The 23,771-nt window shown below is 42.6% G+C and overlaps 1 protein-coding gene across 8 annotated transcripts in view; it reads right to left on the bottom strand.

The window, feature by feature from the left end:
* cacna1c (calcium channel, voltage-dependent, L type, alpha 1C subunit) overlaps positions 1–23,771 on the bottom strand; it is a 176,903-nt gene that overhangs the window by 6,078 nt on the left and 147,054 nt on the right. For 4 of the 8 annotated variants that reach the window (XM_070991717.1, XM_070991720.1, XM_070991721.1 and 1 more), the window contains 18 exons: positions 23,710–23,762; positions 23,467–23,613; positions 23,152–23,353; positions 22,062–22,220; positions 21,806–21,916; positions 19,147–19,230; positions 12,110–12,199; positions 9,119–9,256; positions 7,552–7,617; positions 7,148–7,239; positions 5,023–5,185; positions 4,794–4,921; positions 4,622–4,718; positions 4,066–4,168; positions 3,624–3,725; positions 3,335–3,462; positions 3,006–3,146; positions 1,745–2,109 (listed from right to left, as the gene is read on the bottom strand). In XM_070991717.1, coding sequence (XP_070847818.1) covers positions 1,745–2,109; positions 3,006–3,146; positions 3,335–3,462; positions 3,624–3,725; positions 4,066–4,168; positions 4,622–4,718; positions 4,794–4,921; positions 5,023–5,185; positions 7,148–7,239; positions 7,552–7,617; positions 9,119–9,256; positions 12,110–12,199; positions 19,147–19,230; positions 21,806–21,916; positions 22,062–22,220; positions 23,152–23,353; positions 23,467–23,613; positions 23,710–23,762 — 2,369 coding nt within the window. Of the gene's footprint in view, positions 1–1,744; positions 2,110–3,005; positions 3,147–3,334; positions 3,463–3,623; positions 3,726–4,065; positions 4,169–4,621; positions 4,719–4,793; positions 4,922–5,022; positions 5,186–7,147; positions 7,240–7,551; positions 7,618–9,118; positions 9,257–12,013; positions 12,200–19,146; positions 19,231–21,805; positions 21,917–22,061; positions 22,221–23,151; positions 23,354–23,466; positions 23,614–23,709; positions 23,763–23,771 lie in introns of all 8 variants that reach the window. The other 4 variants (XM_070991718.1, XM_070991719.1, XM_070991724.1 and 1 more) reach the window with 4 other exon arrangements.

Below are 23,771 nucleotides of genomic sequence, written 5' to 3'. Positions count from 1 at the left end.
AGCAAAATGGTAAAAAGCACCTGGAATATGACAAACTGATAGCACGACTGAGGTGCAGACATCTTTAAAAGACAAAGATTAGGACAGACAAGATAATGTCTCATGATGTGATGTTATTAGCTGATACTTGGAAAGCAGCACTTTAATGTACGTCTACTGGGAAATTAAACACTTTTTATGCTGTTCTCATCATTTAAACTGAAGGCCAATAATGTGCTGGAATCAGACGCTGTCTTTTCTACTCATCCCTTAAGCATCTGACACATGCCTGCATTAACCTGGATACCACATTATTAGCAGAAAACACAATAAAGTCTTTAATTTCTTAGCTGTGTAGTGTTTTTTCCCTGAGAGACTTTATCCAGATGCTGCATATAATCTGTATTAAATTGTATTCTCTTTATATTCCAAAGATGTCTTCTCACACTATCTGTCCACATCTGTTTCATACTCCAGACTTAAGCTTTAAGGAGACATCTTGACATTTGAAGTTTAATCTTTTCTTCTTCATCAGATTGCTTGCAACGTGTCAGCTTCCTGAAACATCCCATTTATGGTTGTCTTTCAAATTAAAACCAAGAGTCATAACAAACTGCTTAGCTTGCACTTAGCAGTGCCCATTATTTTTAATGATGAATGCTCACAAATACAATTAACTACTTTTTTTTTTTCAGACACCAGCACATTAAGCTCTCCTAAGTACTCCCTGGTGAGAAAAAAACAGAATCAAATTTCTAAATATCAAGATGTTCCTTACAGCCACAGCTATGTAAGGGCTACACAGCAAACTCGGTTAGAGCAAGCATTTGATTAAGACCTGACGAAGACTGATCTGGATGAATCTGATCAAGCTAGGCAGCTGGGTGCAGGTTACCTTGTCGCACAATCAAGCAAATCCATAGAGAGTGCATCTGAAAGCTTATACTTTGCTTTGCCTGTAATGGAGCACTAATTCTAGATCACATACTGCCTCGATGTAGGGAAAGTAAAGATGAGTGATGAGCGAGTTAAACACCTGAGCTCTCCTTTACCAAGGACCTTGCATGTTCAGTTCTGTACATGCAGGCTAACCTACTAGACACACTGTGAGCAGAGCAGACATTGTGTCTAACCCAGACCTGCCATAAAGTACAGTAAAACAGCAGAGAACAGCAGCAGTAAGAGCCTTTGATAGGAAAGGTTTGGCCATGTCGCACCAAACAGTCCATCTATGGCTTTGGTAGCAGATTTTATAGAAGCAGCACAAAGGCCTGGCTTTTGCTGTGGCGACTAAAGCATTATATGTGTAGCAACAGGTCTCACTTTAGCGCTCTGACAGCAATGCCATTTTCTATATAGCGTTATGAACCCTTTTCGCACCCATTTAGGGGACTAACACGATACACACACGCGCGCGCACACACACTTTCTCTTCATGTCCCCTTGCAACATACCGCATGAGGGTGTCATAAAAACACGTCCTGCTCGCCACCAGAAATAAAAGACAGGAAAAGAGAGGAGGAAGGAAACAGAAAGTGAAGGAAATAGAAGAACCATTTACGTTCATACTGAAATGTCATGTTGTTTATTGTGTTAGCTGACTAGCTGAAAGTAGCTGTAATGATGCCCTGGAAATGAAAGAGACAGACTAATAATTCTTGCTTCAGTTCAAGAGCACATAAAGTAGGAATGGAAAAAAGACTCCAAAACTCCACTTCAATAAAGAAAATTATGTTAATGTAATTGCTGTCCTGCCTGCACTCACCTCTTTGGAGGAAAGCACCATGCAGATCTTGGCAGCAGGATGGGGGTGAGTGGCTGTCCTGTGTGCCCGTCCACGGTGCTTATGGACGGGCTTGGGAATCGACTGATTCCCTGCGTTGACACCCCGGCCATGCCGGTGTTGTTGGCATTGTTGATGTTGGCGTTGGAGCCTGATGAAGAGTAAGAGGAAGGGGTGAAAGTGGTCGAGTCCATGAGCTTCTCATGGGAGGGACTCTCGCCATCGCACGGGGAGCCCTTCTGGCTGATGTGCAAGGGACGCTGGGTGGTGAAGGACTGTGGGAAGGAACTGCGACCATCGCTCTGGTTGTAGTAGTTGACGTGGTTGCTGAACAACCCGCCCGTACGCTGTGGGGTGAGAGGAGAGAGAAAGGTGAGTGGGGGAGAAAAGGGAATCAGAATAACAGAGGAGACTGAAAAGAGAGAAGAGAAGAATAAAGATGAGAAAAGGAGATGTGAATATTGGAAGAAGGCAAGAAATTAAAACAAAATACCATCATATCTTACTACACTCAAACACTCAGTCAGAATTACTACTCTCACATTCACTGCAGGAAGCAACAAAACTTCACTCAGCCGAGATGGTAACACAAACCAAGTAAAGGTTTGTACTTGCAATGTATCCACAAATCAGAACTTTGTTACCAGTGAAAAAAAAAAAAGAAGATTTTTGGGAGCAGAATTATGAACCTGAATGAATCAGGCACCAAGCCTTGGTCTAAAAAAAGCTCAACAACAGATGCGTGTCAAAGCCACTTATTTACTGTTACATATAATCTCTAACAGCAAAAATACAGCAGTAAACAAAACAAAGCACATGAGTGTGGCTATGACATTGAAAATGGAGGCTGATTAGCGTAACTCACCCTTAAGTGAAGAAGTGCGTGAAGAAGCCTTACACTTAGAGTGCTCAACTGCTTGATGAAATGTTGTGTCTTTGATTTTATAGTTTTATTTTGTAGGAAATATGTTGTGTTGTTCTTATTTGGCAATTTGAGGCCACTGGATGTGCTTCCAAAATGCATGCGACCAGTTATCAAAGTTAAGTTCAGTATCTGCAGTGATTGGTAGCCAAGCTATGTGGTGGAGAATGAGGATTTTCCAAATGTCTTTTTGAACCTCTGAGCACATGCAAGCATGTCCGGGTATGCGCATGGAGCAGTAATGTGGCCTCAAGCTGGACGGTGATCAGCTCTCTCTCTCTTTCTCTCTCTGGAGAGTGAGTGAGGGTGTGTGTATCCGACCTTTACCCTGAAGATATCGTCCTCGGATGCAGCTGACACAGGCTCCTTCATGCCTTTATCCAGCTCCTCCTCCACGGTCAGGTCTCCAGAGATGGCCCTCCGAATCTCTGGACCGATGTCATGCAGTGTCCGCAGGCCCGCCTGCACACAGAATAAAGCACAGTGACCAACATGTTCATTTTGCAATCAAAACCCCGAAAAATGGTATCTGATTGGGAACCATTAAAATGACGATTTGAGTGGGTTTATCTTCTGAATGTCCTAACGACGTAACAAATATGTACAGTGCTATGATCAAGGGTAAACAAAACTTCTGCATGTTCACGTACCTGCAGAGATAGGGCAGTTTTGGGGGGCACCTTGGCCACCAGCCCTTGTTCTTTCCTCTTCTTAAACTTGCGGAAATATTCCTGGATGAGGAAGGTAGCGTAGAACTTCCCGACTGTTACCTCATCATCTGCAAGAAATAACAATATTAGCATTATGATGCTTATACTGTTTTCTTTTCTGAAGAGCTGTTGCAAGTGATGCTGCAGAGGTTTTAGGTCAACTTGTTGATGTTTGCATTTATTGTGGGAAAATGTGTATGAAACTGTTGCAGTTGCAGAGTATACATACCACCAGCAGGGGGCACTACTTGATCCAAGAGCTTCATGCTGGTTCTCTTCCAGATCTTCTTTACAATTGCCCTCAGTTCCTCATTGGCCTGCTCCAGGTTACCTGCATGCACACAGACAGCATGCATAAGCAGTATTTTCACACTTGCACACTAAGTTACCACGCCACATGTGTAGTTGTACCTCTGGGACAATGTGTTGTTAGGGATTAGGACTGAGCAACAAAGTGGGAGTCAAGAAAAATATATGTGCTGTAGATGTTTTAAGATACCATCATGATGTATGAATATTTGGTTACACAGACCGTATACACAGACCTGTTTTCAAACACTGAAGCCAAATCAGTATGCTCTATGTACATCTGCTGATGTGCACACCGTGTGCGTTTGTGTCTGTTGTGCCTGTACAACTGCATCAGGGTGTTTCATATGTGTGTCTGTTACCTTCTGTTTTGATCCTGAGTGCAGTTCTGACCAGGGCAAACAGCGTGGCGTTGAACATCACCGTTCCATCGCTGTTCAGAGGCATGTTCATCGACACCAGGCGCTACAGGAGACAGAGCATTTTGTTTGATGGAGAAAATTTGAAAAGAAAATGATGCACAGGTAAATTTCCTTGTCAGCTGCCAATAGATGCTGGCAGCTGACAGTTTGCTGAAAATGAGCAGACAGTAGTTTGACATTGTGGTCACTACTAATTTTCCTCTTGAGAGACGTTGATGTCTAAATATCTAAAATATTTTCTCTACATGGACGATCTGTTGTCAGTGTGCCATTTGAGTCATTGTGGAAGGTGTTATGAGATGTCAATATGTCATCACACTGGTAACACAAAGACAAATGTCTGTATATTTATCACACCTAGCAAACAGAGTGATTTGAATCTTGTAGCAGGATGAAACTGAAAGCCTGATCAACAATTTGTATATTTCCTCCAGCTCTGCAGCCTTCACACCATATTTGGGAATTTGTGGGACCATGTGTGTGCGCGTGTGTTTACCTTGCAGGCCACCCTGTGTGGACAGAGCTTCCCAAAGCCGAGGGGAGGCTGGATTCTCCGAAGCAGAGTCACCACATCCAGGTGCTTTATCCTCCCCCTGGAAAGAGCACAGACGTCACATTATAGTGACTCTACACACACTCACACTTGATGACACTCTCTTTAAACTTACTTAGCCTCCGGGTCATATTCAGCCCAGATCCTTTTGAATTCATCAAGATGATGCGGCCCCAGGATCGACCAATCACGCGTCAGGTAATCAAAGTTGTCCATGATGACAGCCACAAACAGGTTGATGATCTGGGGAGAGTCAAGAATCGAGTGTGTGTTTTTTCCACCTCCTCTCACTGTGATGAATTATATGTGACTATCAAACGTTCCATTTCTGTCACTGTACTCACCAGAAAGGCACAGAGCATGTAGAAGCTGACAAAGTAAATGATGGCGAACTGGCTGCCACAGTCCTCATTGGATGAGCTGTTCTCATTGGTCGATCCTTTCTCGCACGGCCGATTGAGCGAGCACGCCAGCATGATCTCCTGCCACGCCTCACCTGTTGCACATCTGATAGACAGACATGCATGCACACATCCACACAAATATGCGCACACGTTGACGCATAGGCATGCAAAGATACACGCGAATACAGATACATGTAAGACACACATAGAGGCACACATACAGGCATAGATGTGCACGTGTGTGAATCCATGCACCAGCACGGAGTCATATGTGCATACATACAGACACATGGATGCATGCATGTACGTGTACGGGCATACAAGCATATACAGTGACACATACACACACATAGATACAAAGACAGAGAGAGGCAGACACAGACACACATAAACACAGACACACACACATATGCACGTGTTAAGAGTGTTAGCGACATGAAGAGAAAAAAATATTCTAATCACATCATAATTCTATCCTGATAGACTGAATTTACAGAGCAACAGCACAGAAATGTGATTTCATATTTCCATTTCCAAAACTACATCTGTCTTCCATTCTGAATACTTCAGTAGTTGCAGTTGCTGTTCTGCCTGGTGATTATTTTTGGTGGGCTTTGCTATTATTTATCAAGTGTTGACTGCTTGCTAGATTTAATTTACACAGCAGTATGAAGTATCCAAGTATGCCATGTCTCTGAATGGAAGCCCATTGCTATGATATGTTCCATGAAGGGGTCAGTACATAGAATATGAACGAATAGAAAAGATGCTTTTTCGTAGCTTTATGGCAAATATAACAGAACAGCTGCCAAACCATTGTTCTATCTGATCTATCCGATCTCTCAGTTTCTATGGTTTTTGCCCCCTGCATGGAATCTTACCATCATCGCAACCACACGGGACAGAGAGGTTTCTGAGACCGGATCCAGCCAGTTTAAATGTATTATCAGTAGAGTCCAATGGAAGGTGTGCTCCTCAGTGGAGAGTCACCGTCAACAATTTTCAGCTATCTACTGATGCATACAGGTGTTCAGACCGGAGAGTTTGGATGCTGTTAAAGCTGCAAAGGAACTGATGATTCTATGTCAGATCTGAGGCAATATCACTGCTACCCAGCAAACATTGTTCAGATGGTCAAGTTGTGTCCCCGGCCAGAAATGGCTCCGGTCGGATGCCAGAAACTGCAACATGGTTTTGAGGCGGAAGGCCAGATGGAGACACTGTTTCCACATCCAATAATGGTCAAGTCAGGCCCTTTCTTACAAACTGGGAAATACTGATCATATTGTTGCAATGAAAAAGGGCAATGTTTTTTCTTTTAATATGACATTTTATTGTTAATATATTTGGTTCTGACATGGTTGCACTCAGACGTCCACACTGTGACATCCACTGCACCTTCAAAGATTAGTATTACTGGGTGCCCGCTTTTTAAGTATAAAAAACGATGTGTGAGCCTGCAGTGTTTGTAAGAGCCAAAGGTCTTTATCCAAGCTCTCACAGGGGAGAAATTTGCTGTCAGGGCTCTCTGACAGAAAGTCATATGTTGGAAGGGGGCTGTGGTGGATGAGCAGGTGAAACGCAGGACTTTCACTCTTCAAACAATGCTCATTCAAAGTCTCAATGTTAGCTGGGTACATATCAAAAACTAGAACATTTAACTCTTGGCATGATGGCACTGACATGCTCTCATAGTACAAACTGTGCAGTCACAGAGTCGGCTGAATTTACAGGTTGACCTTTACAGATATCCTGACATTTAATTAATCCAATGTTGTCATACGATGTCAGTGGTGACCTCTAATGTCAAATAGTAAATGGAAGAGAGAAAATACAGGAGATCAAGAAAAGTTAATGTGGTTGACATATCATTACAGAAACGAATGATGGAGGTGGGAGGAGAGGAGCAGCATGATAATATAGAAAGAGCAGAAGATGCTGACTTTGAATCCATGAACAAAGGGTAGATGTTGAGAGAAATGGGAAGGAGGTGAGAGATGAAGGAGGAAAAGAAAGGGGAAAAGTACAACAGAATGGAGATGTTCAGCATAGTCATCTTCCTCACCTGAAGAGCAGCAGCACTGCCTGAGGGAACGTCTGGAAATTGTTGTTCCTGTTGATCTGCGTGTGGTCCCGCAGCGCTATTTTACCAAACATCTGCACGGAGGGAAGGAAGTAGTCACAGCACACAGGACATGATGTCAGCACTGACAGGAAGAAGGGACTGCTCAACTTATTGGAGAAACAGAAGGACACATGGAGAGAGGAAGAGGAGAGACAAAGACTGGCAACAGCTACTGCACAGGAGGAAGAAAAGTGGAGGAGAGGAGGACGACGTGACTGAACAGGAACTCTGGGTGACAAGACTCCAGGAGGACAGACACAGGACGGAGGCCAGCTAGAGGAGAGAATGAGAGAGGAGAAAACAAGACTGGGGGGAGGAAACAAGGCAACAAGATGGCAGCTTACCTGCATGCCGATGACAGCGTATATGAAGAATAGCATCACTATAAGTAGAGCTACGTAGGGCAGTGCCTGAAGAGGAGAGAGACACATCAGTGACGAGTTGTAGACTGTATAATCCTGCACCAGGGCTGGAGTCTATTCACCTCCATTCAAACCTCACACATCCAATTAGGCTGATGTGGAAATGATTTTTACAAAGGGTATATACAGTATATTTAACTATCTATTGCTTTCCAAATTCGGATGCAATATAAAAACTGAATTGATACATCTGAAGTGAAAGTGAACTGATATGCAGCCCCGTGTGGCACAACACCAAAAATACACAGGACAAAATCATCTGACTTAGGAGTGAAAAACCTCAGAAACTCATAAACTGCTCTCTGAGTTTAGCCAGGAGACCAGCTCCAATGTCTCATGTGTGAACCAAACATGGAACAGAACAGGTATGTCTTCTATATTTACACACCTGTTTGGAACTGAGCTCCTGGCTAAAATCACCCCTGTGCCTGGCAGAGCAGGGCCAAATCATGACAAATAAATGAAAAAGTGAAAACTGAAAGAAGGATAAATGGTACAGTAAGCTTTTAAAAAGACTATCCGTGTCAAGCACAGTCATACACTCATAATGACTGCTGACTTTAAATGTTTTCTTGTATTGGCAAACTTCTGAATTGTTGGACTGTACTGTACATGAAGTGGCCCGTCTCACATTACACAAGAGAGAGAACAGATTATTTCCACTTCCCTGTAACTCTCTATCAAATGATTTCACTTTTTGGTGGAGTGCTTCATTAAACTTATCTACTGCTTAACCCACCTACAAGGAATGGTGAGCTTTCAGGGGTTAGTAGTAAGGTGTTGGAGGGAAAAGGGAGTAGAAGAAGAAGAAGAAGAAGAAGAAGTGGAGGAAGAAGAGGAGAGATGAGTAGGAGTGAGGAGAAAACACTTTGCTGGTTAAGGGTCTTGAGCTCCTGCCTATTTCTCAGTTTCGTGTCCCTACATCCCTTCCTGCCTCAGCAGCAAGACTCCTAAACCTCCTCTCCATTACCTCACACCATCCCTCCCTCTTTTCCTCCATCCCCATCTAGACTGAACTGTCCAGTGCCCCGCCCATCTGACTTCTTGCAAAAATAGGAGATGGAGACGAGGAGGGAGGAAGCAAGGAAAGGAAAGGTGGCTTGTGAGACTCCACCAGGCTGTATTTACACAAGGACAAGGATATTTTTAGCCCCATGTGACTCAGATCTGAAATTAGAAGAGCATTTGTACAATACTGATATCATCAAACAAGTATATTATGTTTAATCAAACAGATAATCATCTCGTTGACTGAATAGTAATTTAGTAGATTAAAGTATGACATTCTAACACTTACATATGGCAAATACACATTACTCTACTATTAAGTTTGGAAGATAAAATCTGTTAAAAGCTCTCTGCGATGAAAAGCGAAATGTAGTTAAAATTGTACTTCCAATCTGCATCGCATTAGGGTTAAAGTTCCACTTTGCGTCCTGTGTAAACCCAACCCCCTGCTCTAGCATGTTGTGTCCGGTTCTCCCCTCACTTGGAAGGATTTGATGAAGGTCCACAGCAGGGTCCGAATCCCTTCCCCGCGAGACAGCAGCTTCACCAGCCTCATCACGCGGAACAGCCGGAAGAAGGTGATGGAGATCCTGGCGTTCTCTTCAGAGTTCTGCAGTCCCTTTTGGTGGGGTTTGGTGTTTTTTTTAGAAAAAACACAGGACGCATGGGGACACATGCACATAGGTGAGGGAGGGAAATGCACGCACACAAACGTACACACACAGACGCACAGGTAAAGATGATCATACAAACATACACACACATGCATATGCACACACAGACATGTAGAAATGCAGACGTACAAGTAACATTCATATGCATATTCCCACCCACACATATGTGTGGATGCATATGCAAATATGTATAACACGCACACACACGCACACACACACACACACACACACACACACACACACATACACACTGAGTTAATAAATGGAAATCTGCGTCCTACAAAATCCCATCAAAATTAACTGACACAAGAGATCTGGGAGAGAATCGGGCAATCATGCTCATTTTTCTGGCTTCATGGAAAAATCACTTGGCAACAAAGAGATTCACAAACCATCCATCAGCTTCCTAAATACACCTGCTTCAACATCTCTTCATATAACAGATATGGTCTAACTGTGCAATTAGACAACTCTAAGTTACTTTGCAGGTAACTGTCTTTAAAGGCACTGCACTTGATCTTAAATCAAGGCACTTTGCTGTTACTTCTACCTCTGCCTCAATGCTGTCTTAAGAAGAACAACATGTTCTTGGGTGTTGTTTCTACAAGCTAAAGCAGGTAAATCCAGCCTTGCAATAACATTTGACAAGCATGCATTGAAATGCTTTAGGCACCCCTGAAGTAAATCATCTCACTAAGCTGAACAATTTGGATATCCTGCACCGGTATGGACTGAAATTCAAATAGCTGGGACCAGGCCAGAGAGATTTCTGTCGATGGAGGTAAGCTCTTTCATAAATCACTGATAACAATTCACAACAGTTACAGTACAAAAATCCTAGCCTGCAGGCAAATTCCTGTTTCAATAAATCATGCAGGCAGGCTAATTGTTTGTCTGTCACAGAGCAACTGGCCACCGGGAGAAACAGCTGAAGATGACATTCAGGTGGATGAAGATATTACTGCCAAATACAGCCACTGCCAGGCAAAAAGACAATATTTTCATGGGTGGCAAATCTCTTCATCTTTCCTAGTGTCTCCTGGAAACTGTTCTCACACCAGCAAGTGTTTTATGTGCACAGCCTCTTGCAATGACATGTAATATTTTGCTTCTCGAGCCATTTAAACAATCCATTATTTGGTATACTTTTATTCAAAATATACCTGCATAGAGCTCTGAAGTACGATCTTGAGAAGCACTGTAGCTTTCAAACTGTCTATTGTCCCAGTACTCATCCGCAGGAAATAACTCCATAATGAAATATTCAGCCATCTCGCTGAGTGCTATTCTAATACAGATTTACTTATTTATGCTGCTGCTGCTTGTTCTCAGGGACAAAAACGTGGAAAAAAACAATGGTGACATCAGGATTTGTGTAAAGCATGATGCAGTTAATACAACAACTAAGGACCAAGTATATTATTCACAATTGTACCACCAACAGCAGATGAATCAGGTGAAGCTTAATGTGCTGTTTGTACAAATAGCAAATCATCGGCAACCATAACAAGATAAATGCCAAAAAGCATTTAACTACTCTTCCACACAAATGCACCAGGATACATAGAACAAACTTGATCATGTCACAACCACAGCAGTGCCACATTACATCTGTCTCCTCTGCGATAATTAAATGTGACTCTAAAAGCACAAGACCAGCCTATCTGACCTCTAAATCTGTTTCATGCCATTTGTGTTTTTCCAAGAGGCCATCAATTCTTTATGCTAATCCCACAGAGAAAACACAGTGTGCTCCGAAAAAGAACATGCCATTCACCGCACATCGTACTGCAGTTTGGGATAACAGATGTCATATACGTTACTGTTCAACATAATGCATGTTCGAGTTAGATCTTATTTCTAAAATGCTCTACAGGACGACCGGACACTCCTCATACTAGCTCTGTTGTTCCATAACTCTGGGATAACTGGGAGCAGTTGGGTGCTTTCTAACAGATGTCACATTTTTCTGGTGACGCTGCTGTAGTGTTGACAAGTAACCCAAGACATGAGTTGTCCCAAACTCACGAACGTGCTGAAAATGACACATCCTTCTGGGGAGTGAAAATTCTGTACTGCATGTAATACCACAACTGGACCACAGTGGGGACCACTGCACCATTGAGAGGTGGGGAAGGGGGGGCAGCAGGAGAGATACAGTGACAGTATGTGCAACAGAGAGAGAGAGAGAGAGTCTGAATATGAAGAATAGTTTGAATTATTCAGACATCCAAACAAATAGACAGGTCAGGGATAGATAAGACAGGCAGACAGATAGATCAATAGACAGTGATCAATAGACTGATAGATCAACAGGTAGATAAAAAGATAGATGGCAGGCCAGTGGAGAACAGTGAAAGGAAGAGAGACAGCGTGATAGCGTGACCATGATGGCTTGCACCAATGAGGAAGCAATAAAATATACCACACCCATAAGGGAAGGGGGGGCAAGTTGCAAGCCATGGGGAAGTGGGGGCAGCGGGCACCATGGCAACAGAAATAGCCACACAAGGAAAGTCTCCAGTTATACTAGGCCTACACAATACAGTGTCCTTCACCATACACACACATATATATATACATGTAAAAGTACAAACAACAGTTACATAAGTGTAACTCTGGACATGCTGCAGAAGATGACAGCAGGAGCGACAGAGGACAGCTGACAGGACCAATGAAGAGCCAAAAGTATTGGATCATACCATGGATGGCGTAGCAGAAGGAGGGATGGAAGGATGGGAGGATGGAGGGATGGTGGAGGAGCTAGGGAGGCGGACGAGGTTACCGTCGGAGCGTACCATTGGCCTTACCGCAGGGGGGTGAGAGGAGGAAGAGGAGGAGGAGGAGGACGAAGAGGAGGAGGACGAGGACGAGGAGGAGTCAGCTGGCTTTAAGGAAAGGCAACAAAGATCAGCACCAGAGCAGCGCCTTGGTGTGTGTGTATGTATGTGCGTGCGTCACCGTGCACGTACAGTGTATGTGTGTTTTCATGTGAAAAGTCGTGATATTTTGCATTAGCCCGGACATAAAAATAAGCCACACAGCACCAGGCTAGTGAGGGTTCAGTCTCTGATCAACCCTCACATGGTGGAAATAATTTCATCTGGGCCAGGAGGGAGAGTTCCAAAGATATTACTGCATATAGAGACTGGCCCCATTAGGCTGAATCACTTCTTATCACAGTACTCAAAGAGTGAAACATGCAGGGAGTGTAAGATATTGGGAAATTGCTGTCCAACACCTTGAGGGCCAAAATAATGAATGATGGTCTGGGGCAGCTGATTGTGTTTGTGTCTGTGTGCAGCGTAGCATGTGTCGTGTGCCCATGGGTTTGTGTGCATGATGGGGGATAGAGGGGCGCGTCTGTAGCTATCTGTTTTTTCTTTCTGCCAGCTGAAGCTACGGTAAGCTTTAGCTTTACTCAGGCTACCTTTACCAAATGCATCTTGGCATTAAAGGACAATGCCTCTATGACATCCGCGTTATTCAAGCCGTTCTCTGACCTGAGAATAGGCAAGATCCAAGTGAGATGAGAAATGTTTTGGGCCCTGTGAAATAAATACTATGTTGCTTGTGGTCCAATAACTGTTAAGTAACCAGACCGCAACTTTCATCTACTTTCAGGTCAAAGAGGCATCAGAATACCACAATAAAAAAGACGGGAGGTAAAGATCATCTCTGCACTCATGACAAAGATGATTTTAGATGCTTTTGGAAATTGGAGCCCACAAGTATTTACATAACACTGGGAGGCACAAATATACTGTAACACAGTTGGTAGACACCCACTGGTTGTCCCTGGTACTGCAACATTTTACACTGCTAGGAGTGATAGATTAACTAGCAGTTCAATCTATGACTCAGGAGCTGCTCACTCTGCTTTGGTATCGGCCCTGTTAAAACACATTATCACAAAAAAATGCTTCATTATTCCCAATCTTCCCTGGAATAAAGAAGGACATGAGCAGGTAAGATCAACTTATCTGAGGGAAGGAAGATGCAACGGAGGAAGGAAAGCAGGAAAGAAGCAACACAAGGTAGAGAAAGGGAAGGAATTGGAGGGAAAAGGGCAACTAGAGAATTGAGGAAATGGGAGCAAAGGAAGAAAATCAAACAAGGAAATAAAGAACAGGGGGTGAGAATATAGCGAGAAAAGAGGGAATGAATGAAGCATTTAAATGAGTTTTAACAGAGCCATACGCACCTTATAATCACACACAATAATGATGTACAAAGAGTAATAAGTTGCTGTATTTTATGAAGTACGACTTGTATTAATTGGCTCGCAATCGGTACACGAATACAATTTTTCGGAAGGGGGAGGTGGGAGTGAGATAAGTGTGTGTGTGTGTGTGTGTGTGTGTGTGTGTGTGTGTGTGTGTGTGTGTGTGTGTGTATGAGCTGAGGTCTTATGGTGTGAAGGTAGGAAAGTTGGAAGGGATGACAACTGTAGGAAGGAAGGAAGGATGGAAGAAAGGAAAGGAAGGAAAGGAGCAGGGAGGGGAGATGTTAAAGGGGAGTCAAGGATTAGTTGGAAAGATGGGCAGGAAGGAAGAAAGGAAAGAAGGAAAGGAAAGATGCAGGAAGGGAAGATGGCACTGATTCAAACTACCTGTAGAGGTTAAAAGTGAAATACTGGAGAGTCTGGGTGTTTGTCTGTGTGTATGTGTGAATTACACAAAGGGCCAGCTCGGTCAATTTAAGTCAATTTGAATTTGCTTCAATTTCCACATGAAATCGAAGCAGTGAACTGGAATCAGATTAAACTCCAATGATTCCTCTTCATTATATTTCTCATTATGAAGTGACACAAAACAAATTACAGAGACTACAGTGGACTTGTGGCCCTGGAGGAGCTGTGCATGGCGGGGAAATTTCAACCAAACTCAAATTCAGTACAAAAAACAAAACATTCAGTTTGTATAAAAATATAGTGCAGTCCTTTCAGACTGAACTACAGTGCGGATGTGAGTTACTGTGCTTGCAGCTCGGATTTGTGAGCTCATTTAAAATGAACTTGAGCTGTTTTCTCACATTGCATGTCATGTTTTCGAGCAAACATTTCATCAGTTCAGTCACTTCAGTAGGTAACATGGGTTTCTTGAGAACATTCTTGCCCTAGATTTGTGGTTTCTACACCTTTTTGTTTCTTATGTGTGAGCTATATACTGTTAAGTTTGTAAACTGCTAAATCAAGTGTGCTTTCATTTAATGTGTAATGCGCTGGGGTTAAAAGCTCACAACGAACTATTATCAGAATAATATTTAAAGATATAGCAGGTGACTGGTTGACCTCTTAGGGAGGAAAAGCATGAGAGACCCATGTTACCCAGCTTGCATTTCAGGTGAGCAAGCTGCACCGCAAACCAACGAGGAAGAAGACAGACAAAGAGAGAGATAAACGTCCATAAAAGAAGAGCCAAGTGAACCGAAAAAGGTCAGAAAGAGAAGGAGAGAGATGGAGAGGAGAAGAGGAGGCATTCCGGAGAGAAAGAGAGACATAGATGCAGTCCATACTGGCATCGTCTGCAAGACACCGCTCAGAGCAAACCACTACCAATCTGTTCACACTACTTCTACTCAAACCAAAACCAAAAACGGAAAAGAAACCATGTCAGATTTAAGAAGCACCCGCAGGTTGCTGGGGAGAATTAGAGACCCAGGATGAAGAAAGTATTCTGATTCAGAGACCACAAAATGTGCAGCTAATCTAAGTCAACAAGCACCCAACAGAGCAGCGAAGTGGGTGCACTCAAACAGGCTTTTTTGGCCATTTAATATTTACTAAAGACAAAGTGATAACATTTTAAAAGCTGGCCTGTTACTGCACTTCACTTTGTACTTAGGAATGCAATGAAAGAGTGGTAGTTGTTGGCAAGCTGCTGCTATTAGTTTCTAATTGCATTGCTCAGTACGTTAAAAAGCATTCACTTGTGCTTCAGTGCCTGATGAAATGCAGTAGCAGGCTAAAATCTAAAATGTCTAAGTGACAGGGTCCCAGTTCAAAAACAGTCCAAAGTTCTCACAGGATTGGAGTGCGGAGGGTTTCTTAAAAAAGAAAAATAGAAAAGGTAGCTTGGGCATGTCATCACCCAAATGATTAAAGAAAAAAAACAAAATCAAACACTGGAGAAGAAGAAGAAAAAAAAAAGACTTGGGGCATGCCTTTAGGTTAGACGTGGGAGAAGAAAATAATGCCTCAGCCAGAAAGAAGTGCAAACCAATCAACCAAATCAATCAAACCAAATCAAAGGCACACTCCAAACCAAAGTGTTAAGTGCAACATCAGTGACTTGTATAGATGACAAAGATGTATATCTCTGGCCCCACAAACCTCAGTGTTAAGGTGGCTACGTAAAACATGCCATATCTCAAATAGTTTTTTTCCACTCTGTCAGCCTTTAGTAAGTGTCTAGTATATATTTATATACTCGTCTCTCTCTCTATGTACACAAGCAGGCTTCGCTTTAAATTCATTGTCTGCAAGGCAACTACAGGATATAAACATTTATGATGCTTTTGTGATTCCCCTGACATCACATTCCTGTAATAACTAGAAAGAATAACTGAATAAAACATAAAACATCCAAGTACAGTTTGGAAATTACCCGGTGTCGTTTATAAGCAGCTTTTGTCAGCCTCTCATGGGGACAAATGGATTCCCTTTCTAAAGGCACGAAAACAACTGCCAAGCTCATACACCCCTGGGATACGTGAACCTTATTTGTATGCCTGACCAGCGCCGTCTGAGGTGAAACACTGCATTCCACCATGGGGGAACATACCATTGTACCTGTGTGCATATCTTTGCTTTGCTTCATGTCCTCAAACCAGCAGCAGGCAGAAGGTGTGAGAGGATTCCAGCCAAACCTACTTTATCTGCACACTCATGTAGAAGAAATGTATCTACAGCTGATGAGATATAATCAAAAACTGTTGACGATAAATACATAAATGTCTCAGCTGAACCTTAGACTTTACATCCATGTCTTCCATCGACTCAGCGGATGTGGACAAGGATGTAACAGTCAAACAGTTTTGTGAAAAACCGCTGATTCGCTTTCTTGCCGAGAGTTTGATTGATACCACTCTCATGTTAAATAAAGACTGGAAGCAGGTGAAAGCAGGTAGCCTGGCTCTGTCGGAAGGTATCAACATCCACCTGCCAGCACCTCACAGTTTCATATCAAAGATATGAGAAAGTATTGATCTCCTCATCTCACTCTTGGGAAGACTTTCCCCAAAATATCAAACTAATTCTTTAACGGATCAATCTTGTTTGCTTTACTTTGCGGTGAAACACTGGAACACTACAAAAGGCTGCTACGGTGCATGTGCCTTCATAAGCTGACACATACATCAACGTTAGACACATATAGAGCTGCCTCCACCTACTGAGCTGCAACTTGAGCTACATACAGTCTCCTGAGGCATTTTCACTGGATGCTACTAGACATGCAAAGCTTTGCAGGCTGAAGCTGAGGCATCAAATGGAATTAAACGTCAGGCTCTCCTACAAACAGCTCCTTCGTCGCATAAAGAATGTTTTTTAAGTGACATTCAGCTTTTCGGTCAGTCTCATCATAGTACAAAATAATTTTCCCCTCCGGCAAACCAGCACACGGCAAAACTTATCTCAGGCTAAATGAAACCGAGTTCTGTCCAGCCATACTTTGCAGTTTGCATGGTTCTCAGACTATTCTCCAGCCAAAGAGCCCTTTGAATATCACATGAATAAAACACCAATTATCCCTGAAGTGTAAATACGATAGACACTCAACATTTGACTTGTGTTTGGGATATTCATTCTTATTCAGCCCTACTGTTGACCATAGGGCCTCCACGTCGATAATAAATGAATTCATACATACATTTACATAAATTTCACGGGTCCTGGGTAAATCCATTTATGGATCAAATTGTTCCCCATGTCTGCATATTGTTATTGTTGTACCAAAAAAAAAAAAAAAAAGCAACTGCAACTTGTATATTTTCTCATTTGAATTTAAAGTTTCCCTGGTGATTTAGGAATTGAGGGAGTTTTGTGACCCTTGGGTCAAACCACTGTTGTTCAGAAATGACAATCTGCATTCGTTCCTTCTTTCCAGAAAATCTTTGTTTCAGAAATCTGAATCTTTTAGGAAAATTTTATACATCGTACCAGGCCTGGATATACCACCTTTATATCTGTCATGCTATACAGGGTCAACCATGCCAGGGGAATGGACACAATCCCCTGTGGCAATGACAAAGATCAAATAAAACCAATGTGAAACCAAACCAAGTGCTGAGACAATGCAATAGGTTCTATTGGCAAATGCAATAGGTTTTGATGCTACTGATGTTCAGCAGACCGAGGCGTGAATACCTATCTGAGGCAGTTTTCAAATATTAGAAAATCTATACAAAATAATACTAAAACTAAGAAAATACAGTTGTATTTGCAGGCTTATTACACTGCTTAAGATATATGTGCAGGCATTGAGAAACGAGTGGTTTGCAGCCTTAATTATTCTAAACACTGCTTTTTAACAAAATATGGTGAGATGCACTAATGTTCATTTTAGCTCCCCATTAGCCAACATACTCATTATTGATTAAACTGACATTTCCAAATGACTATTTAGATGTCAGGGGTCAAAGATCTCCAAGCACAACTGTACAAGTTTGTGTTTCATGTATTTTAAAATAGACAAAGAGCACTCTGCCTTGTCGTGATTGCACTACATCTGGCTGTTGTCACTGCCAGACTTCAGTCGACTCTTGAGTTCAAATTTGGTGCAGCTGAAGTTTCCTAATCATTTGAAAGCATGCGAGATGGGTATCGGCACTCGGTCTGTTTGTGTGTGTGGGAATGGCAGAGCAGGCAGGCAGGAAGGGAGGGAGGGAGTTGGACTACTTACGTTAACCTCAGTGATCGCTATGTCAACAATGCTACCCACAACTATCAAGGCATCAAATGTGTTCCATGCATCAACAAAATAATGCTGCGTAGGGGTGGAAAGAACAGAAAAAACAACAGAAGAAAAGGACAGAACATAAGACATTTAAAAATGGAAAGAACATAAATTAAAGGAGAGAGGAGAAAAATAAGATAAAAACATTATATACATGAGCACTGGAGTTTTTAGTCGGAGGAGAGAGGGAAAGAATCAACAAAATTAAAAAAAAAGAAGGGGCAGTCTGAAAGAGATGGACAGCAGAGGAAGAGCAGCGGCGATCGGTCATGCTTGTCCATGTGAGGAAAATGTCAACAACAACAACAGTAAAGAACAAATTGGAACAAAATAACAACCAAAAAAAAAAAAAAAACACCCCTGTTGCTGCAGTTAAAAAAAATGAAAAGGTGTGTAAGTTCGTTTGTGATTGGTCAGTGAGTTAGTTCAGTTAGTGAGGGAATCAAACCTGAGGACATGTCACAGTCTGACAAAAAGTGGAAAAAAAATCAAGAACCCGACAACATCTGAGATACTTTTAGAAATAAGGAAGGAGGACGCAAGACAGAAACCCTTTGTGATCAAAGCTAAACCCTGCCTCTGGTCCCGCTACTCTTTATGAAACCCAGGAAGAAGCTCGTTCTTGCTCGGGAGCCCTTGCGGTTGGGGGTCCCCTGAGTAGCAGCGGCCATCTTGGAGATAAGGATGGAGAAGAAGGAGGAGAGAGAAGAAGGCAGAGAAGGAAGGAAGAGAGATGAAGAGAAATAGACAGCACGACACAGAATAGCCACAAAGGAAAGGAGAGAGGCAGGAAATGAAAGATTCAGAAGAAGCAAGAGGGCACGAGACAGAGAGAAAGAAGGAGCAACAAGGAGAGTGAGAGCGGGCATCGTACTTACGTTGATCTCACTGAGAATGACGTCTATTATGCTGCCAATTACGATGAGGAAATCAAACACATTCCAGGGATCACTAAAGTACCCCTACACAGGATGAGGTGAGCAAGAGGAGGAGGAGGAGGAGGAGGGTAAGAAAGGTAGGTTAGAAGGAAAACAACATCTGCTGCTACTTCGCAGCCCTATTAAGGTGGTATGAGGTGGTACAGTACACTGAGGACAGAGGAAAATCAGCTGATGACCCAACACCTGAAAGAATTTTACTTCTAATCAACCTGCACTACCTGTTCATCAAGGGCAGCAGAAGTTCCTGCTCTCAGATAGCACTTACTTAAGTCTTCCATCTGCATCTCGGGGCAATTGAGCAACCTGTGGCAGTGATTATACTGAAAGCCCACTTTGTTTGCTTAACTTATTGTGGGCAATTCATCATGAGGAGTGCTACAAAGTGAGTATTTATGAGAAACATCCACATAGCCTCAGGCCAAAATAGTATTTTCTAGGCTGGTAAAATACAATAAAGATATATGTATTGTGAAGGGAGCTGCATCCAAGCCAGACTGTGTTGTATTCTGGTGTAGAGACACATCTTTTGCATACTTGAACTTGGAGACACAGCCATGATGTCAACAGGGCGATTTGGAAACTGGGCTGGCTCATGGCCTTTTCCAAAAAAAAAAAAAAAAATCCATCTCCTCTCCTGGCTAATTGTTTTCCCACAGCACACTAACAAAATGTATCACCGTGGGCTTGGAGGGCTAATGATGTTTCCATGTTCGCACCAATGTTGTGCAACAAGACTGGGAGGAATAGGTCTAACGAAGTCTGGAAGTTGGAGCAGGGAACTTGGGAGGATCACTGTGTGGAAAATGAGAAGTGAGGCTTCTCTCTATTCCTCTATTTGTCTTTTCTCTCTCTCTCTCCAGTATATATATATCCCACTCAACTGCTTGCATGAAACTGGTCAATTGGGATGCTGAAAGAAGATCAATCTTACTGATCTATTTTAAGCTTCATCATCTGTCTTCAGCGCTGAGGCGTCGTCATAAAAGGCAAAAACTCCTCCTGCCATAATTCACCTGCACTTGCTGACATTATGAAAATACTAGTTGGACCTTCAGTGGTTGTAATGAAGTTGTTTCCAGGTATAAGAATATTAATATAAAACCAGTTAAATATTAGTAAAACACAGCTCAGCATTAGTATCTACATGCTCATGTATGGAGTGATTACATTTATTTTTATCAGTCTAACTTAGACACATTTGTTTAGAACCATATCACAAAGTAAATACAGACCAACAGAAACACAAAATATATAAAAAGAGTAAAAAAATTTTAAAAAAATCCATGAACTGAAGCTCCCCGAGGAGGAGACAGTCAAACCTGTTCAACAGTTAAAATGCATTAGCATACATTTTCTCCACAGAGCAAATGTTACTGGAGCCAATTCCACGTCTTGACGATCGTAATACCTGAGAAATAAAAATGTTATTGAGCTGGTCCTCTGTGTGCGTGAGCTGTTTAAAGGAAGAGTTAACTGAAGTCAAACCAATGGGACACAACCTTAGGTTTCAACTTATACACAAGCAAACTGGTTTATTTTCATTAGCACTGTTTAATATGGCTTGAGAACATGCCATCATGCTGCACTTTAATACACTTAATTTTTATATAGAATAGATTCATCAAAGAAGGAAAGAAATTCTGACATGCTCATTCAAAGCTGAGAAAGCTTTTAAAAGCCTGGCACTTTAAATTATCCTTACTTGATGTAAACATCACATTAATAATGCAGCATAGCATGAAGTCAATTCCCAAGCCTTAGAAGTTGTCCTACACAGTTATGTGTGCCTGTGCCTGAAAATACTACAATTATTATATTGCTATTACTCAGACTAAATAATTTTCAAAAGTTAGTACAAGATAACCATCTGTCGTCCATCTTTATAAAAGGACACATTTTATAGAGCATGGTTTTGATTTTGGAGCTAATTGGAAAAACAAGAGAATGAAGTTTTAATTAGTAGTTACAGAACAATAAAATCAATTCCCTCACACTCTAAAGATACTGGTGTTTCTTGATAGTACAGAACAAGAACACTGGCACTGTTGCCATGTATCCTGGAGGGACAAACTACCTGGAAATACCTGTTTCTTATTCTCATCTTTTGATTTACAACCTCTACTGTGCAACAACAGAGATAAGAATGAAAATATATTGATTGTGTTCAGGGATTTTCCACTAATCCCGCTGTAACAGGGGAAGCATTCCCATCTGCCACTGTTTAAATAGCTGATGCACCAGGAAGTTCTAAGATTGGACCAATAAACCCACACAGCTACACAGCAACAACAGCAGGGTAACAAGGGAGCAGTGAGATTAAAAACCACATGATGCCGTCCACTAATCATGTTTTAAATCCTTTACATCGTAATTATCATCTGGAGGAAATGAAACAGGGATTAGGAATATACAGTTCAACATCAGTAAGCAGTTATTTGCCTAAAATGTATTTGACTATTCTATCCTATTCACTTGTACATTTATGTGAATTTTCTGAATGCAGAAGATACCATTTTCTATGCTGCTCTACTCTATCAAACTCTACTGTGCTGTACAGGAGTGTTATTCTATTCTGCAGCAAGAGACGTGGACCTACCCTGGGTTTGAAGGCGATCAGTTTAAGGATCATCTCCACTGTGAAGAGCCCAGTGAAGAGCATGTTGAGGATGTTCATGGCGTCATTGAAATTTTTGGTCTGTCCATGATGCTGCAAAGACACATAAGCAACTCATTCGTGTCCACAAAGAAAGGGAGTTTTATGGGAGTGGTCGAAAATTCAGACTGTACTATTTCCCCATTACGAGTGTAAACTTGCGTTCATCTGTGAGTGTGTATGTGCGCGTGAGGCTCACCTGCATGGCCAGACAGATGGTGTTCAGAAGGATGAGTGTGAACATCAGGTACTCAAAGTAGGTGGAGTTGACCACGTACCACACTTTGTACTGGTAAGGGTTCTTGGGGATGTAGCGGCGTAATGGCCGTGCCTTCAAAGCATACTCCACACACTGACGCTGTGACACACACACACACACACACACACACACACATACACATGAGCATGCACAAACTCTGTCACCACTCTGCCCCTCTGTACTCAGACCATCACCGAAGAAGAAGTTGTACAGTTGTCGTTTGGCAAATCTAAAAAAAGCCTTTTTCCACCCCCAGACTATTCTTGAATCCTTGTCTCTGCATTTCCACACTCTTGCTGAGACATGGATCATCACAGAGAACACAGCAGCAGAGACTTGGCCTAGCTACTTCTTTAAGCTTTAGTCTCGTGTTCTGTCTGAAGCGCCGCAGCTCCCTCCTGGCTGGACTCCTGAAGTAGTTCAGCCCCTAAAACTCATGCTCAGCCTCTCCAGATTCTCCCATGTCTCAGCCCCTCTGCCTGGCCTCCATTCCATCTCCCTTGGGCCTCCTGAATGACAAATTGACTTTCCCACTTAAGTCAGAACGGCAGAGTCACTCTTCTACTGTAACCTGAAAACATGTCTATCCTGCTGCCAAACGAAAGCATAAAAAGCACAAATTCCGTAATAGGAGATATGAAACAGATAAAAGGCGCAGCAGGTAGTGCGTGTGCCTCACAGCAAGAAGGTTGCCGGTTCGATCCCCGGGTCAGGCGGGGCCTTTCTGGGTGAAGTTTGCATGTTCTTCCCGTGCATGCGTGGGTTCTCTCCGGGCACTCCGGCTTCCTCCCACAGACCAAAAACATGCTCATTATGTTGACTGATGACTCTAAATTGTCCGTAGGTGTAAGTGTGAGTGTGAATGTTTGTCTGTCTTTGCATGTGGCCCTGCAATCGGCTGGCGACCGGTTCAGGGTGTACCCCGCCTCTCGCCCATTGTAGCTGGGATAGGCTCCAGCCCCCCGCAACCCCGAAAGGGATAGGCGGTATAGATAATGGATGGATGGATGGAAACAGATAAAAACACTACCTGGTTCTTGTCCAGCTCACAGTTCTTATACTCTTGCTCTCCTTGCTCCTGGAACGTGACAATGACGAAACCGACGAAGATGTTCATCATGAAGAAGGCGATGATGATGATGTAGATGATGAAGAAGATGGAGATGACCACGCGGTAGTTGTAGATGGGCCCGACGTCTTCGGCGTGAGAGTCTATGGCTCGGTACAGTAACCTGAAGGAAGGAGTTGAGATTCATTGGAGGACTGGAGGAAGGTGCGGACAAACACATATAATACAAGGATCAGTATATGTGTGTGTGTGTTGTGTTTGTATGTGGACACACACCCTGGCCAGCCCTCGAAGGTAGACACAGCAAACAGGGCCATCATGCCTTGCAGGACATCGTCAAAGTTAAAGTCACTGTTCTCCCACACTCTCTGGGCTCTTTCTGGCTTTCCCACATCTCCGTCCTTATACATAATGTAGGAACCCCTGTAAATACAAGTGGACACACACATTCATGTGTTTTACCCAGTAGTTATGATATAAAGAGAGTTAACAAGCTTGTGTGCAGGAGGGATGTCTTACCTGCACTCTGCCTGAGTTTGTTTAGAGCTGTCGGTACAGAAGAAGAACTTGCCCTGATGGAA

This window comes from Chaetodon trifascialis, chromosome 22 (genome assembly GCF_039877785.1).
Source record: "Chaetodon trifascialis isolate fChaTrf1 chromosome 22, fChaTrf1.hap1, whole genome shotgun sequence".
In the NCBI taxonomy this organism is placed as follows: Eukaryota; Metazoa; Chordata; class Actinopteri; order Chaetodontiformes; family Chaetodontidae; genus Chaetodon; species Chaetodon trifascialis.
This window is presented reverse-complemented; position numbering and strand designations above follow the sequence as displayed.